This window comes from Martes martes (assembly GCF_963455335.1).
Source record: "Martes martes genome assembly, chromosome: 4".
Taxonomy (NCBI): domain Eukaryota; kingdom Metazoa; phylum Chordata; class Mammalia; order Carnivora; family Mustelidae; genus Martes; species Martes martes.
Genome location: NC_137891.1, coordinates 164,159,940 through 164,177,889, shown reverse-complemented (window position 1 = coordinate 164,177,889; position 17,950 = coordinate 164,159,940). Strand labels below are relative to the sequence as shown.

At 49.3% G+C, this 17,950-nt stretch overlaps 1 protein-coding gene across 1 annotated transcript; it reads right to left on the bottom strand.

Moving 5' to 3' along the window:
• Nucleotides 1–1,254: 1,254 nt before the first annotated feature.
• Nucleotides 1,255–12,614, bottom strand: TRAPPC3 (trafficking protein particle complex subunit 3). Its single transcript, XM_080800037.1, has 5 exons — nucleotides 12,445–12,614; nucleotides 4,051–4,148; nucleotides 3,706–3,805; nucleotides 2,461–2,643; nucleotides 1,255–2,003 (listed from the first exon to the last, which is right to left on the bottom strand). Exons 1-5 carry the CDS (start codon nucleotides 12,484–12,486, stop codon nucleotides 1,884–1,886), a joined length of 543 nt encoding a protein of 180 aa, XP_080656163.1. The 5' UTR covers nucleotides 12,487–12,614; the 3' UTR covers nucleotides 1,255–1,883.
• Nucleotides 12,615–17,950: the final 5,336 nt, after the last annotated feature.

Genomic DNA, 17,950 nt, shown 5'->3' with positions numbered 1-17,950 from the left:
CACCCAGGTGCCCAAAAAGCTATCCTAAATTCTGTAAGGCTTGGGGAGGGGGCTGCAGGACTTCTCCCCTCCTTCCCCACAGAGGTAACCAGGCATCGTGGTTAAGAACATGGGCTCTGTGGGGCGCCTGGGTGGCTCAGTGGGTTAAGCCTCTGCCTTCGGCTCAGGTCATGATCTCAGGGTCCTGGGATCCAGCCCCGAGTCGGGCTCTCTGCTGAGCAGAGAGCCTGCTTCCTCCTCTCTCTCTCTCTGCCTGCCTCTCTGCCTACTTGTGATCTCTGTCAAATAAATAAATAAAATCTTAAAAAAAAAAAAAAGAGAACATGGGCTCTGTGCACTAGATTCTCCACCTAATGGCTGTATGACCTTGGGCAACTTGTTTCCCCTCTAAAAATGGAATTATTGTAAATAAGGGAATTATTGTGGATTTGGTAATATAAAGTGCTAGTACAATGTCTGACATGTGGTAAGCATGCAATAAATTGTACCCAACATCAAAAGTTTAACTTTCCTTTGACTTCACACCCCCCTCTAGACACTATCCTACTTCTTCGCTCTTTTTTCCTCCCTCTAAAGATTTATTTATTTTGAAAGAGAGAGCGAGCAAGCACGTGAGCAGGAGGAGGGGCAGAGGAAGAGAGAGAATCCCAAGCAGACTCCCTGCCAAACTCGGAGCCCGACACCCAGGGGGCTACATCTCACAACCCTAAGATTTGGACCTGAGCCAAAGTCCAGAGCCAGAGCTTTAACCGACTGCACCACCCACCAGGCGCCCCCAAAGCTCTTTGAAAGAAAAACTCGGTACCCTTAGTACTCTTTTATTCTCTCAAACCTTTACCAATCTGGCTTTCATTCCCATCATTGTTTTCTAAGTAAACTCTACACCACACATGGGGCTCGAACTCATGCCCCTGAGATCAAGAATCACACACTCCACTAACTGAGCCAGCCAGGCACCCCTCCCTCGCTCCAAGAAAGACAAGGTCTTTCTAGCCACGTCTTCCTATTCAGTGGCCAAGAACTCAAGATAGTCCATTTTAGGTATATCTGGGATAATGGTCCACTTCCAGGTTTTGCTAGACAATAGACCCAAAAATGACTTTGTAGGGGCATTTGCATCCAGGTCTCCCAGACTCTCTGGTCTGCGGGTAGGAGCCATTCCTAGACCGGGTAAGTGTGAGGCAGGGCCCAGGAACTTAGTTGGCCTCCTTAATCCACTGTAGTAAAATTCCAGAAAGAAAACAGGACATGATTAGGATTTCACTCAAGAATGTGTCTTTATTGAAGAATCTGTAAGAAAAAAGGATGGACCCTCTGTAAAAAGAGGAGATGTCGCCTCCAAACAGCAGGGAGGAACGAGACCTGGGTGGCTTCCCAGAAGTCGGTGTTCCCGGCATGACTCCCCTTTCCGGGCAAGCACTAGAGTGTGTCACACTACAACTAGCAATTCCTATCCACCCCATCAGCCTCCCTCCCCCGCCCCACAACCCTGGATTCTCTCAGCATTCACCAATGGCATTCCAAAGGCCCAGGAATAGATGCGCAAGGCTTGCCTCTTAAAGGGGTCAAAATGGGTTTTGCTTTGGAAAATCCAAACGGGAATGTAAAATGGCTGAGCTCTTTCTAGTCCGACCAAAGATGATTGCATCCAACCCCTCTGAAGGGAAAGGGAGCAAAGAGCTTCCCTTCCGAATGTGCGCACTTGTGGGGTGAACGGACTGTTATCACAGTCTGCTCTTTATTAGCTGGCGAATGGAAACAGAGTTAGGAGAATATGTAACAACCGTGTTAAAGAGTCACTGAGTTCTAAGGGGCAGAGGGAGCTCTGCGGCTTCTGATTCCAACAAGTGCTCCTGCTAGTGACCCTCAAGTCCTGGGGACGGTCACTCCTCTCCAGCTGGGAGATTGTCCTCAATCCGCCTGATGAACCTCATCCGGATTTCTGTCACACCGTCTCCTTTCAGGGTGTCTTGGACAAACTTGGCCTCCACAGCCATCTGGACCTGGGGGACAGTGGGAAAATGAAGGGGCAGCTGCTAGCCACAGCCTCTGGGGAGCCCCAGGGGAGGGGGCTGTAACTGACTCATCCACAGCAGTCCAGCTGAGGGGGCTGGTTTCCCACAAGGATGAGATCGCCGGTTCCATTGTTCCCTTGTAGAAAGCAGTGGCCCCGACCGGTAAGGACAAACTTAGTAAAGAACACCCACAAATGAGATTGTCACCAAATGAGCCAATCTGGGAATGGGTGTTACTGGGCTTTGGGGGCTGACAACGCCACTCTCAGGGAGAATCAGCACCGTGTAGAGAAACCCAACTTGGATCCTATGCTCGGTACCATCACATCTCAGGCAGCAGAGTGCTGAGATGAGCCAAAGCCCTTTCTTTTCTCTCATTCATGCAAACATTTTTCGAGCCCCTATTACATCTCCAGTGTCCCGAAAGGTAAGGAGCTGCACTCACCATCTCCAAGGCTCCCCGCAACACCCCACACAAGAGATTAGAATAAATAAGGGATGAGTGGTTATCAGGAAGTTCCACAAAGTCCACCAAGGGGTTATTTTCCAAAATGAGGGAGAATTCATCACCAGCTGGGCTCCAATTGGTGATGCTTGGAGTGATACCCAAGTACATCTTGAACGCCACCTGTCAGAGGAACACAACAGCACGGTGGGGAAGAGCAATGGGGGCTGCACACCAGGGAAGGGATGGGACTGGTAAAGGAGAGTTAAGTGGCTCGGGAAAAAAACTGTGGCCTCTGCAAAACACTGGGGCTTTAGGTATTCAGGGCAATAAAGGAAAAGCATCTGTGCACAATTCCACACCCCTCTCCTTCAAGGCCTCATACAATCAGGCAACCTCCTGTCCGCCTACACTTCTGACACGGGTGGCTTCCCAGAACCAGCATGTGAGAGGCCGCAGCCCATTGTCCTGTCTTCTGTCTGTGCTACCTTGAACCCTTCTTCATGAAAGCAAATATGGTCACTGCGACCGAATTATTCTGGAGACGTCCTTCCCTCTATCCACTCTCCTACTTCCAAACCTTCACAAAGAGCTCTTCACTGCCAGCCCTCTCTAGGATTTGGGCCAGCGTGCTGTGCAACAGAAAGAACCAACCTTTAGGTAACAGATGCCACAAAGCTAGAGGCGTATTACCATTTATTATTAATTTTACAAGATGTAAAGCTGATACTATCAATAGCGACCATTTACCACAAGCACACTACGTTAAGTGCATTTACCTGAATGCTCACGCTCATTACTTCATTTACTTCTTACAACCATCCTATGAGGTAGCTCTTATTTTCTTTTAAAGATGAGGTAAGTGGTAATTAAAAAGGTTCAAATTAACTTACCCTTAACTAGTAAGTACTGGAGCCAGAATCTGAAGCCAGGTTTGTCTGAGTCCAAAGCCTGTCTACCTCACACCCATGCTACTCTGCCACATCTTCACAGGCGAGGAGATATGGCCTTCGCCTCAGTGGGGCTTTCATCCACACGGATGATCCCAACCACTCTTCCCTTTTCAAAACGTGCACTATTCCCATACCACCAGGAAGGCTTCTTTGGCCCAGACAGCTGCCTAAGCTGCCAGACTTTTGGAATAGTCTAAAATAGTCTCCATCTCTCTAAGGGAGATGGAGAGAGTGGTAAACAGTGCCTCCCAGTGACATCCTTCAGCAAAGCCAGGTGGCCCAGGATAATGACCTTGGCAATGACATCTGCGGTTTCCCGAAAGTCGTGGCACCTCCCAACATTTGACCGTGCCAAGAAATCTTCAATCAGTCGGACTCCAATGTTATAGCCCCTGGAAAGAAAATGAGAGAACAGACTCTATCATGGGGTATGAAAGTCTTATATCTGAACGTAAGGCTGCGGCTGGTAAAGGAAAAATGGGGGATAATCCCAAAACATCCCAATAAACGAGCTCAGTGGAAACTATGCCCAAAATGTTGGCTATGAGAGAGAACCCGGTGCTGGACTCTAAAGGCCCATGTAGATTGCGCACTAGGGAGCCCCATTCTTGTCTCTCCTGCGGAGGAGCTTACTCACATTTTGTCCAGCTGTTTATTCACATCTTCATCATTTTCATAGTCCTTGCACAGCTGTGTGACCAGAGCCCCATAGGTGAGGGTGAAGAGCTCAGAGCTCTAAAAGAGGTTCAAAAGGCAATCAGGCCCAAGAAGCACAAAAGAACAAGTTTAGTGAGTCTAGGTCAGCCTCAGTGCAGCTGTCAGGATTCAGAGTAAGGTCATCTGTGTCTGGTGGGAAAGAGCAACGTCCCCTGTGGGCTGGCCAAAGAGTGTGCCCCGCCCCCAGGGTCAAGGTGGCAGGGCTTTAGCCATGCCCACTACAGAACGGGCTGTAAAAGGCACTTCACACATGGGGCAGTCACTCTTTCAACACATCAAGGTGGGTTTCTGCTAACCCTGGACCCCACCACAGCTGCCAGGCCTAAGCTCAGGTCGCAAGAACTGGAGGGAGGCAGGCGAAGCAGCAGCTGTCCACTGGATACTATGAAACATAGACCGGAAGAAGACATTTACATATTAGCTTCTGTGCCTTAGACGGTGAGACCCATGGCTTCTCCACATCTAAGAATGTCTGCAGTGTCGGGGCCTAGAGTCCAGCTGCACTCCCAGTGCCCCACCCAGGAGCAGCAAAGGACCCATGGACCTGGTCTGTGGGGAGGAAAGAAGTCCCAGAGTCCACTGCATTGATAAGCCCCCTCCTAAGTCACCAGCACCAGGAAAAATAATGTTCCTCTTGACAAAGCGAAAATGTTTCCAGGAAAGGGGTAACTCTGAGAGGAATCCAATCTTTTGTATACCTGGAACATAATACTGATCTGGACTGGTTTCTATTACAACCACAGTTAAAATCACAGAAACCCTTTCTCGGATAAAGACTCCTGGCACCTACCCACCAAGAAACAGAAGTGTGGAAGGTGACAAGGTGAGTAATGCCAAGACTACAGAATGAAAGCAGGAGGTGGGGGAAAGGCACCAACAGAGCTAAACAAAGTGAGAAACGTGCTAACAGAACGTCTGGACCAATGAATTCACAGAGAAGCAATCACCCAGCTACTCCCTTCTGAATGGAAGCGTGTCAAACTCGGAGCACAGCACCTTTCTGTCCTCAATTCCTCTGGGGGAACAAAGTCCACGTAATGTTAAGGCCCAGGCTCTCAGCACGTTAGGGCCCCTCATCTCATCCCCATGGCCTGGTGGCAAGGTCACCGTAAGAACAGTGACGTGAATGCCTTTTGCTTATACACTGCGTTCTATTTTTTTATCACGTCATTTTCCATCCCACAAGAATTCCATAAAGCAGAACGGGAAGGAATTAATCTCATTTTAGAGATGAAGAAATGGAGACTCAGAATGATTAAGTAATCTGCCCAAGGACAAACAGCTATTGACAAAAGTAATTCTGGGAAACAAAAAAAACAAGAGTTTCTAAGCCAATGTTCATTCTATCCACTGATCCCCACAAGTGCAATATTAATAACTCCCCACACCCCAAAACAGTAACAAAAAACTTAGCTGCACTAGGAAGTCAAAGACAATCAGTTTCAGAATCAGGAAGCTTTTTGAACCCAACTAAAACAGCCAGATCAGGGTGTCTCCAAGAGACCATTTACCAAATATGGCAATTAAGGGAAGCTATTAAGGAGGACAATGTTTTTTAGTAAAGTTAAGGGTTTGGCACTAGAATGGCTTGGACATGAATGGATGGAGACAATCCAGCAGTTACCAGTCCATAGAGTTGGCACCGCTGCATTAAATCAGTAGAGCTCTCTTTCCATTATTAATGAGCCCTTGGATGGAGACTCCTAACAGCCTCAGCCCACCATGATGCCAAGTAACATCAATACTGTGATGCTGTCAACTGCTTATACATGCAGCAGCCCCCAGTTTACCAATAAGAAAATTCAAGGTTCTAGACAGATCTGTCCACAGTCACAGAATCAGTATGCCTGGGATCTGGGAATGGGATTCCTGCCCCAACTCTCCACACTCTCTCTTAATTTGTAAGTCTGTCTACATCTCTGATTATGAACCAAGCCTACTTGGAACAGTGCACAATTCAAATATACAACTTAAAGGTCTTCATACTTTAAAAATACGAATGGGGCTGTGGTATAGAAAAAGTCATTCATTCAATGTTTACTATGTCCAGGGACTATCTAATAGGAGGTAGAGAGAGAATAAACAGATAATATACACACATACAAACACACACAGAAAGAGAGGAGGGAGGGAGAGTGAGAGATCAGGTGTTTTTTTTTTTTAATATTTTATTTAGTTATTTGACAGAGAGAGACAGATCACAAGTAGGCAGAGAGGCAGGCAGAGAGGCAGGCAGAGAGAGAGAGCCGAAGGCAGACGCTTAACAACTGAGCCACCCAGTCGCCCCAACAGGTTACTCTTGACCTGGGTTTTCAGTTCTGTGACCCTTGTAACAAAACGTTCTATGGGACCTTAAAGGTCAGCTAATTCAACCAATCCAATTTCTTCACTAAACATAGTAACTACATTATCCTTCCCAGAAGAAAACATGAATCTCTTCTGCAACATTTCTACGTTTAGGTGCTTTAATTATGATTAATAATAATGGCCATAAACATTTATAAAACCTTCAGAATGCCTTCAGAGTTTCTCATGGATCCTAATCATAACCATGAGAGGTTAGCAAAACAAACATTATTCATTCTCACTTTACAGGTGATAGGTTAAGTAACTGAGACTCAGTCCTCTTATAGTTGAGCACCATTCTGTAAAAAGTTATGCCATCTAAGCCACCACTTAGTATCTTTTTTTTTTTAAAGATTTTATTTATTTATTTGACAGAGATCACAATTAGGCAGAGAGGCAGGCAGAGAGAGAGGAAGGGAAGCAGCTCTCTGCTCCATAGAGAGCCCGATGTGGGGCTTGATCCCAGGACCCTGGGATCATGACCTGAGCCGAAGGCAGAGGCTTTAACCCACTGAGCCACCCAGGCGCCCCACCACTTAGTGTCTTGAGTCAGTTTTTCCCCATCTGCACGATGGTGACAATATTATCTGCCCTTGAAAGTTACTGTGAGATCCCAGTGAGATAATGTTTGTAGAGCACCTGCTGCACAGCACCTACACAAGTAGATATTGCTGGGGACACCCAGGTAGCTCAGTTGGTTAAGTGTCTGCCTTCAGCGCAGGTCATGATCCTGGAATCCAGGGATCAAGCCCAGCATCACACAGCATCAGACTCCCCGCTTGGCAGGGAGTCTGCTCCTCTCCGCCCCACTCATGGCTTGTCTTTATTACACTCTCTCAAATAAATAAAAAATCTTTTTTTTTTTTTAAAGATTTTATTTATTTATTTGACAGATAGAGATCACAAGTAGGCAGAGAGTAGGCAGAGAGAGAGGAGGAAGCAGGATCCCTGCTGAGCAGAGAGCCTGATGCGGGGCTCGATCCCAGAACCCCGGGATCATGACCTGAGCCGAAGGCAGAGGCTTAACCCACTGAGCCACCCAGGTGCCCCTAAAAAATCTTTTTTAAAAAGTAGATATTGGAGGTGCCTGGGTGGCTCAGTGGGTTAAGCCTCTGCCTTCGGCTCAGGTCATCATTTCAGGGTCCTGGGATTGAGCCCCACACTGGGCTCTCTGCTCTGTGGGGAGCCTGCTTCCTCCCTCTCTCTGCCTGTCTGCCTACTTGTGATCTTTCTCTCTGTCAAATAAATAAAACCTTTTTTTAAAAAGTAGATATTGTTTTATTTATTTAATTTATTTATTTGAAAAAGAGAGAGAGAGAAAGAGGGAGGGGCAGAGGGAGAGGATCTTAAGCAGGCTTCACGCCTAGCCTGGAGCCCGAAGCTGGGCTGGATCTCACCACCCTGAGATCATGACCTGAGCCGAAATCAAGAGTCACATGTTTAACTGACGGAGCCACCCAGGGGCCCGTTTTTATTTTTAAACTAGTAGTCTGGGGCACCTGGGTGGCTCAGTCGTTAAGCATCTGCCTTCGTCTCAGGTCATGATCCCGGGATCCTGGGATTGAGTCCCACATCGGGCTTCCTGCTCTGTGGGGAGCTGCTTCTCCCTCTCCCACTCCCCCTGCTTGTGTTCCCTCCCTCTGTCAAATAAATAAAATCTTCAATAAAAAGAAAAACTAGTTTTCTGTGGTGTGGTATTTGAGAGTACCCTGAACTAAGTTCAAGGAAGGAGATTTTGAATCAATATAAAGAACTCGGTAACAACTAATAAGGCATACAGAAAGAATACTGGGTTTGTAGTCAGAAGACCTGATTCTGAGCCTGGACTGCCACTTACTCATGGTGAGATTTTAGGTCAATCACTTCACTTTGCAAATCTCAATCTCCTCACACAAAAATGGTTAACAGTAAAATCTGTCATGCTGATTACAGGATTGTTGGGAGGATCTCATGAGATAATGGACTGAAATATGCTTTGCGGATCAACAAACCACAGGAGTGGTTTCATACTGAACAGCTGATCTGATCTCCAAGTACTCCGGGCACAACCTGAGCATAGCAAATTAAGCCAAGGCCTAGTTCAGGTGAGCTACGGCACTTGAGAGTTTTCAAAAGGCTTTTCAGTTAGTGTCCCAGACAAATAACAAATCTCCCTAAGGGGGCTGATCTTTGGAGCTAATGCTCCAAGAGTCGCATTTACTATTTTTATCTACATAAGTAATTCAGTGTGACTGCCCCCAACAGCTGGGAGTGAAGGTCAGTGACAGGACAGAGTTCACCCTTATCTTTCACCCTCTGGCCTTCCCTTAGAGACTCTGGAGTGCTGCTGTCCAAGGAGTAATTCACCGGAGCACTGGAGAACAGAGCCGCTGGGGTTGGGTTACTAGTAACGTGACACAAAATAAGGGAAGGTTTGATTGTCCAAGGAATTCAGGAACTAAACATGATACAGACACATAAAGGCTACATCTGCACTAACTAAGATGCTTGCCGGCTGACTTTCACTGAGCGCCAAGTGTTCACTCAGCTTTGCTGAGTGGAGTAGTTTAGAAAGGGCCAGTAGCACACTCCCGTCTCAAGCACCATCACACTGCTGCCTTTCCATGCATCACCTCAGTGAATTCTCAGAAGAACCCCATGACAGATACTATTACTACACTAACTTATTTTTTATTTTTATTTATTTTTAAGATTTTATTTATTTACTTGACAGACAGAGATCACAAGTAGGCAGAGAGGCAGGCAGAGAAAGAGCCTGATGCGGGGCTAGATCCCAGGATCCTGGGATCATGACCTTAGCCAAAGGCAACGGCTTTAACCCACCGAGGCACCCAGGTGCCCCTCTAACTTATTTTTTAAAGATGATGAAACTGATGCTTACGACAATGAGGAAACTTGCCCAAGGTCACACGTCAAGTAAGTGGTTAAGCTGGGACTCCACACCAGACAGTATTATGCCGCTGTGTTGTGTACTTTCCTGCCTCATGGAATGTGCTCCTCAAGGTTACAGAATAGGACTGCATCTCTCACAACACCCAGCACAGAGTTTGGGCTGTGGAAGAGTTTAGGGCTCAGGAAGAGTTTGCCAGATACATCGGTTATTTCTGTTCACACAGACTGAAAGCAGAGATCTAGTTCCTTGGCATATTAATCACTTAAGTCTTGGAAGGTTTAGTGGGAACATAGCAATTAGCAGAAGGTATAGTCAACTGGGAAAGAGGGCTGCTAGAGGGGGAGACTGCCTGGGAGGAGAAGAGCAAGTCAGAACCAAATGGCCACAAAGAGGATCATGTGACAAGCCCTAAGTAGGCGCCAGCAGTAAGTGAATGAGAGGCTGCACCAAACCTTCATGTCATTCATTCACTAAATATTGACTGCCTAGTGCCAAGCATCATTCTAGATGCTAGGAATAGAGCAGTGAACAAAACAAATCCCTGTTCTGGTGGTTAAATTCTCATGGGGGGAGCTGAAAACAAACAACTATGTAATTCATAATGAAATAGCGCTATGAAGAAAAATGGAGTAGAGTAAGAGGACAGAAAACTAGTCAGGTAGTCAGGGAAGGCCTCTCAGAGGAGGTGACATTTCAGTAACTGTGAATGAAGTGGGGAATAGTTAGATGAGGATTAGGGTTACTCATTGGGGGAAGGAAGGTTTTTTTTCTTTCTTTCCTTTTTTTGTTTTGTTTTTAAGTAGGCTCCATGCCCAACGTGGGCCTGAACTCAAAACCCCCAAGAATCCCATGGACCCTGAGATTAAGAGTCGCATGCTCTGTGGATGCTCTACTGACTGAGCCAGCCAGGTGCCCCTGGGGGAAGGAAGTTCTAAACAGAGACACTAGGAGTTGCAAAATCCTTGAGATGGGAGTAGGCTACTGGCCCTTTCTAAACTACTCCACTCACCAAAGCTGAGTGAACACTGTAGGTTAAGGGTGGAACCTGGGGGTTCCTGGTTAAAATATTATAAAGATTTCAATAGGGATTTCAGGTTTAAAAAAAGGTAGGGGGGCACCTGGGTGGCTCAGTCGGTTAAGCCTCTGCCTTAGGCTCAGGTCATGATCTCAGGGTCCTGGGAACGAGCCCCGCATCGGGCTCTCTGATAGGCGGGGAACCTGCTTCCCCCTCTCCCTCTGCCAGCCTCTCTGCCTACTTGTGATCTCTCTCTCTCTCTGTCAAATAAATAAATAAAATCTTAAAAAAAAAAAAAAAGGACAAGAGTAAGATGAAAACTAAACAGGAAGACCTCTTGTATCTGCTCATATCTTAGAAAAAGGAAGAGGAAGCATTTACCATGCCCCATACATTGTACACTGCTATCTCACTTAATCCTAAGTAGGCATTATTGTCCCCAGTTTACACATAAGGAAACTGAGGATCAATCAAGACAGAATTCCAACAATGTTCACGCTTTTTCCCCTACACAAGACTGTTTCCTAGCAAAATATACTTTTTTTCTTTGAAATTCTTGCTATTTCCTCCAAAACAGGAATTCTTTTTTAAAAATTTTATTTTTAGGGTGCCTGGGTGGCTCAGCTGGTTAAGTGACTGCCTTCGGCTCAGGTCATGATCCTGGAGCCCTGCAATCGAGTCCCGTATGGGGCTCCCTGCTCAGCAGGGAGTCTGCTTCTCCCTCTGACCCTCTCCCCTCTCATGCTCTCTCTCAAGTAAACAAATAAAATCTTAAAAAAAAAAAAGATTTTATTTTTAAGTAATCTCTACACCCAATGAGGGGTTTATACTCACAACTCTGAGATCAAGAGCTGCAAGTTCCTCATACTGAGCCAGTCAGGTGCCCCCAAAACAGAAATTCTTAACCTGTTATCCATTGAGGAGCTTCAAGGAGTCCACAAATCCACCCAAAATATAAGTAAATGTCTGTGTATATGGTTGTCAATTAATTATTTCTAGGAAGAAGATCCATAGGCATCAGCAGCTTCTCAAAAGTGGTCTGAGAGACAAAAAGGGTAAGTACTACTCTGAAATACAAGGGCCTCCTGCAGCCCATTTTTGGTGCTGTTCCTGCTGTAAGAGGCCAAGGTGTGAGGGATGTTTAATCACACCCCTCTAGAGCTGAGTGTCAGCAAAGGGCCCCTGATCGGCTGGCCCAACCTGCAACCTTGGATATTTAATTTCTAAATCTGAAAACAAATAGCATGGGCAATTCTGGAGGAGGGAAGAACATGGCAAAGAAAAGAACACTTATCAAGAAGTCTTAACTTGAAGAAAAACGTCATCTACCTTACTTTCCAGTCCCAGCTGCCACCTGCAGCCAACCTTTATGAAACTACATGGTGTCCCACTCTTCCCAGGACAAGAAAGGAGCCGCCCCCACTCACCAGAGGGGCACCATTTACTGCCTACTCTGGCCCACCTCACACTCCTCCAAATAGAAAGTTCTTTCTGCTAAGACCAGTGTCTGAGCGTCTCTTGCAATGCCCAGCATTGCTCTCCCAGCGCGAGAGACAGCGGGGCCCAGCAGTCTGAAGTTTCGCAGTTAGAGAGACGTGTGTTCAAATCCTAACTCTTCCAAGCTGTAAATTTGGGCAAGTTATGTAAACTTAACTGAGCTGTAAAACTCCGATAACATTATCCACCTAAGAGAGTTACTTGGCGGATTCAATGAGCTAAGGTACGTAGAGTGCTTGGCCTAGTGCCTAACACGCACTAAGAGAGCGAACGACGTTGGTAGTTACTACCGCTGCCGTCGCGGGTCTTGCTCTCGGCGCTCTCAGGACCCAGGGGTGGGGTCTCTGAGCGGCTCCAGCGGCCCTCCAACCTGCCCCAGGCCTGCGATGCCCGCGGCGAGCTTCTCCCCTGCCAACCCACGGGCAGCCCCCTCCTCCTTCCTTCCCGCAGAAGCACCCCGCGCTCACGGGAGGAGCCCCTTTTCCAACTGCGCCCCGCGCCAGGCCCCTTCCCCAGAACCCCTCCATTTCGCCCGCCCGCAGAGGTCACGCGCTCCGAGTTACCATTTTCTTGCTCTCGGTGCCACGGTTCGCCTGCCTAGACATGGTGCCAGCCGCCCTACCCCGCCTCGCCACAGACTCGCTCGGCCACCCCTCCTGACACGGCTCGACCCAGCCGCGGCCCCTCAGCCTTCGGGACTGACCGGCACCGACTCACCGCGCCTGCGCGTCCTGCCGCGGGGCACCACGGGACTCGTGGTCCGGCCGACGAGGATAATTCCCGCCCAATAAACGTCAGACTACAACACCCAACAGCCCCACTGGGAGCACCGCTGGACTACAACTCCCAGAGTGCTTCGCGCGCAGTTGTCGCTTAGAGTCTGGCTCCCCCTACAGTGCTGCATTCTGGCCACTGGGTGGCGTCCGGAGCTTGAGATAATCCTGTATCGTCCACGCACTTCCCTCTCTTCCCACCCCCTCACCCTCACAGATGCTCCGCAAATTCCTCTCTCAACGGGCTGGTCTTGGAAAGTCCCACTTTCGAACTGACTTCTTCCGCTGTTGCTGCAATTCAGAGCCAGAAGCTCCCAGGATGTCCCAGAAAACTAGCTGTGGCTCATACAAAAATCTAGCTTCTTACTGCAAAAATATTTAATGATAGGGGCGTCTGGGTGGCTCAGTGGGTTAAAGCCTCTACCTTCGGCTCAGGTCATGATCCCAGAGTCCTGGGATCGAGCCCCCGCATCGGGCTCTCTGCTCAGCAGGGAGCCTGCTTCCTCCTCTCTCTCTGCCTGCCTCTCTGCCTACTTGTGATCTCTCTCTGTCAAATAAATAAATTAAAAATATATATATATTTAATGACAACCTATGTGCCAAGCATTTCACTCACCAGTAGTTTTCTCTTCAAATTGTCATCTGTCCCCCAGACTCCAAAAGCAGCCAGTACCTGGATCCTACCACTGTGGCCTCATGATGGAATATCGAGTCTGTTGCTAAAATTCGGGTCACTTTGTCCCCCTCCCTTCCCAAGAACAACAACACTGCCTGGTCGCTGGAAAAGAAAGATCGCCAGAGCTGGTAACAGCCAGTCCTGGATTTTAAGCTCAGCTTTGCCATTTTAGGCAACTTGCTGGACCTCTCCCAGTTGTTGTGAAGATTGGTAAGACACAAGGGCAGAGCACTTGGGCACAAAGTAAATGCATATTCCCTTTCTTCCAGCCACTCTCTCAAAACAGACCAACAAACAGGTCCCAGAAACGCCAGGGGACTGTGCTGGCCACACCCTCAGCCCATCACCAAGGGGGAAGTCTTACAGTCCCTGACCACAGCTCTTTGGTTTCAGCTCCAGCCGTCCCCTCTGGCTGGTCAGTTGTGGGAAGGCTGGCCTGGGAGTCCCTGAGCACCCTCTCCTCCCTTAAGCCTAGCAGCCGGACTCTATAGGCAGCTGCATTCTAGCCCCTAGCCTTCACCATGACAACCAGCCTGCCCAGCCGTGAGCCGGCCAGCCTGGGGAAAACTGGGGGACCTGGGCTGCTCCGGCTAAAAGCCAGTTCCCAAGACTCCCCCAGTTTCTTCCTCAGAGTGCAGGACCTTCTCCTGCACTTCTGCACTATACCTTTCTATATACATGTATATATACACTATATATATATATATATACATGTATATATACATGTATATATACATGTATATATACACTATAGTGTATATATACACTATACTCCTGCACTATACCCTTCTCCCTATACATTCTGGACCTCCCTAGATGCAGTGACCTTTGACTCTCCCGTCCTCAGTCAGTGCCTTGGCTGAGAGTTCTGGGAAGGAACAGGAGGGTCGGCTGTGGGGGGAGGAAGTCAGGGTGGGCTAGCACCCCCCCGACCCTCCCACTCCCACCCAGGCCAGCATGGCCAGGCAAGGACCTCCTGCATTCCCAGGAGAGAGGACAGCTGAGGTGAAAGCTGCAGTTGGCTGGCCTGTCTGTCGGTCTGGACTCCTCCCTGCCGGCTGCCCTTGGCTGCCCACAGAAACCTGAGTCACAGTCACGGCCGCCCAACCCCACCCAGCCTGCTGTCAGGCAGGGTGGTTCTGGAGAAGCTGAGGCGGAGTCTCTCCCTGCCTAACTTAGGACCTCTGAGATTCTTTCCCTGCCTGCCTGTGATTGTTCCTTTTGGAGTCTTTTTTGTTGGGACTCCTCCTTGCGTCACAAGCTGTGAATTAAGGATGGGGGTGGGCTCCATTTCAAGCTGATTTATAGGGTCTCCTCCTTGCTCAGATGGGAACCTAAAGCTTCTTAGACAGCTGCTCCAAGGGTTCTCAGTTCCTCTGCCGTCATTCCCAAATCCCAGTCCCTCTCCACCACTGCTCAGAGTCAGCACATTTAGGAATGCTGGGCGCCTCCTTCCCATCCCCACTTCCTTCTCCCTAGAAAAAAATACAGCAGGGAAGCTTCCCATTCTTAGCAGGGGCTCTAGACAAAGACCCTCCCAGAAATCCAAAGCATTGAGCCTATTTGATCCTGCATCTGAGTTCTCCCCCTCCAATCTGTCCCTGTTCCTTCCCCTCCCCAAGCTAGAGGGAGGCCTTATTTGCAGCTGGTGTCACCACCACCCTTGAGGACATTCTCCACCCTCAGCCCCAGGGAGTGGGCCTGGAGGACTCCCCAGGAGAGCCATATGGGTTAGAGACCCATTTACCATGTAGTACCTTGGGGGTGGGGTAGGAGTGAGAGTCCGGTGTCTGTTCTCTCTGTGGGGCCCCCACTATGAGGCCCCTCCCACTTCCTACTTTGTGAGTGTGGAGGCAGCCTCCTGGGCCTTGCTCCTGATTCATATCTCCTATCTCTGTGTCAATCTCCCAGCGATTTCCTTCACCCCTCCATCAGGTTCATCCTGGACCCTGCCCCACCAACTCAAGGAGGGTGTGAATGCTCTTGTTCCTGCCCTCCCCCTAGAAGGATCAGAAAGGGGACATATTTCTGATCCCCATTCAGCCACCTGACCCATAGTACCAGCCCATCCTCATGGTGGTGAGAGGAACAGCTCATTCGTGCCTGTTTCCGAGGAGGAGGGGACTGCCCTGGGTGGTGGGGGAGGCACAGAGTTCCCTGCCCCTCACCAGAAGGGCGGGGCATCCTGTAGGGGCTTTCAGTCCCTGATGTTGTAAGTGCCTCATTTGCTCCTTCTCTGGGATGTCTAATAGCATATGAGGCTCCCAGACACCATCATCCAGCTCCAAACTCAGAGAGACACACACTCCAAGCTTTCTCAGTTGCTAGGGCCTGGGATCTGCCAGGGATCCTGGCCAGTCGGGGGGGTAAACGGAGAGGAACAGACTCCATCTTTCCATCTGTTTGCTTCGACTTAATCATGGGACACTGGTGCTCTCTTAGCTCCCGCTTAGCCATCCTCCCAAGACTCACTTTGGACCCCTCAGCTGTACAGGAGGCCTGGGGCTGGCAGGGAGAACTGTCCGTCAAGTTGGCTAACTCCCAGATGTCTTGTCCCCACCACTAGCATCTTGTAAAAGGTATAGCTGCCTCCTCCCACAGTCTAGGGAAGAGTTCCTCTGTTTTGGCACTGTTGATGTTTTGGGCCTAATGGTTGCTCTGAGAATCGTATGGTGTTAAATGGCATCTCTGATGTCTAAGCACTGGATGCCGGTGATACCCCCACTTGGTTCTGACAACCAAAAGTGCCCCGAAACATTGCCAGAAGTCGTCTGTGGGGCAACATTGCCTCTGGTTGAGAACCACTGACATATGCTAATACCACACACTGCCCCTTTGCAATGATTCCTCAAAGTCAATCCCAGATCATTAGACACAATAATTTCCAGTTCTAAAGCACTGCTCACCCCTCCCCTTGCAAAAAAAACCTTCCACAACTCCCCATGATCAATGTCGTATAGATCATGATGCCAATTGGCATTCAGATCCTCCTATGGAGACCATCCCTCTCCTATCTTCTCATCTTTAGCTACCGTTTATTGCCCACTCCACTATTGTTGAGGTCTAGCCAATGCAGGTATCTATCTCACTGTTCCCACCCAGGGTCTTCATCCCTGAAGTCATCTCAAGTTCACCAGGGCCAGTGGGGGGGGGGGGAGAAGAACTATCGCAGAGGGCTCTCCCCCCTGTTGGGTTCTGTTCATGAACACTGAGTCTACTCACTGTCTGGCTCAGGGTAGGCCTGTGTATATCTGGAAGATACAGGCCCTGAGGCCTCTAACCTCACAAAGCACAACCCTGGACGCCATCCTCCACGTGGTCCCCTCACCCTGCAGGTGGGATGGCTCACAACAAAGATTGGGGGGGGGGTCTGCTCCTCCTCTTAATCTGCTTTTATCCTTAAAGCTCCATCATCATACCACTATCATCATATTCATTTCGTGCTTCTTACTTAGATGCCAGGCTCTGTGCTAAGCACTTCATCAGCGTTGCCTTATTTAACCTTTAATGCCCCCATGACACCTCATGGTGCTATCATTTTCCTGGTTTTATAAGTGAGCAAACTGGGTTTCAGAAAAGTTAAGATACTAGCTTAAGGTCCATTTGCAGCCTTTCCACCATCATCATTTTCTAATGATCTGGGGTCAGAGGTGGTGGCACTATTCCCTCCCGGGGTGGGGTGGGGGGCCCTTCCAAGAGAGTTCAGGCCCCCCATCTACTCACTCCTCCTAGGACTGGCTGTTCCCAGGTTGCCTGAGACCCAGACCCTTTTGTTCCCCACCCTCCCCCTTGAAATGGCTGCTTTCTGGAACTGTTCAAAGAAGACGCTAGCGGGAAAGAGGGGCAGGAGGCTAGCATCTCACTGCGCCTAATCTCTGGACAATGGAGAACCAGAGAACTGACCTTCTAGAGGTCAGGACAAAGGGCAGGGAGGGGGTGGCAGGGCCCAGCTGTGCCTCCTCTTTCCTCCCCTCTGTCAATCCCTGCAGCACCATCATCGATCCACCTTCCCAGCAAGCTACCCCCCTCCCTCCCCCCCACTGCCCAAGCTGCCCAGACTTGGCTTGAGGCCCCACCTCTGCTGGCGCTAACAAGGGAAATGGGGGGTTCCACCTCAGAGAGCTGGGAAGCAGGACTACGGGGAGGGGAGTCAGAAGGGACCCCCTCCCTCCTTGACAAGCTACAGGGGAGAAAGTCCTTCCGGGGAGATTGGAGGGGTCGCCCGATGGGGGAGGGGGAGGTTCAGGGCCAGGACCACCCAGTTTGGAGCTGGGAGGAACCCAGCAGATTAGAGACCTGGGTAAAGCACTGGTGCAGGCCTGTAATTACCCGGGGGGAGCATGGAAGACACCCGCTGTAGGATGCTGGAGGAAGGGCAGCAGCAAGGGGAGAGAAGGCAGAGAGCCCTTTTAGGGCTCTCCTTGGGACCCTCTTTCAGGTCTCTCGACATCTCCCCGGGCGGATTTGGTTTGAGGTGGGATTGGGAGAGAATCTGGATTTGAAGCTACCGCCAAGGTTCCAGAGCCGGAGCCCCCAAGTTCCAGGGTGGGACTCGAGGATCCCAGGCCCGCTCCCTTCTACTCCCCCCAGGTCCAAGCGGCGGGTGAGTCACCAGAGCGC

Bases quoted from the DNA above. Each gene is read 5' to 3' on its own strand.
- TRAPPC3 (XM_080800037.1), bottom strand. From the start codon at position 12,486: ATGTCTAGGCAGGCGAACCGTGGCACCGAGAGCAAGAAAATG. The intron at 4,149-12,444 runs GTAACTCGGAGC...AACCTCTTTTAG, and splicing joins GCACCGAGAGCAAGAAAATG to AGCTCTGAGCTCTTCACCCT. The intron at 2,004-2,460 runs GTGAGTGCAGCT...ACTGTCCCCCAG, and splicing joins TGCGGGGAGCCTTGGAGATG to GTCCAGATGGCTGTGGAGGC.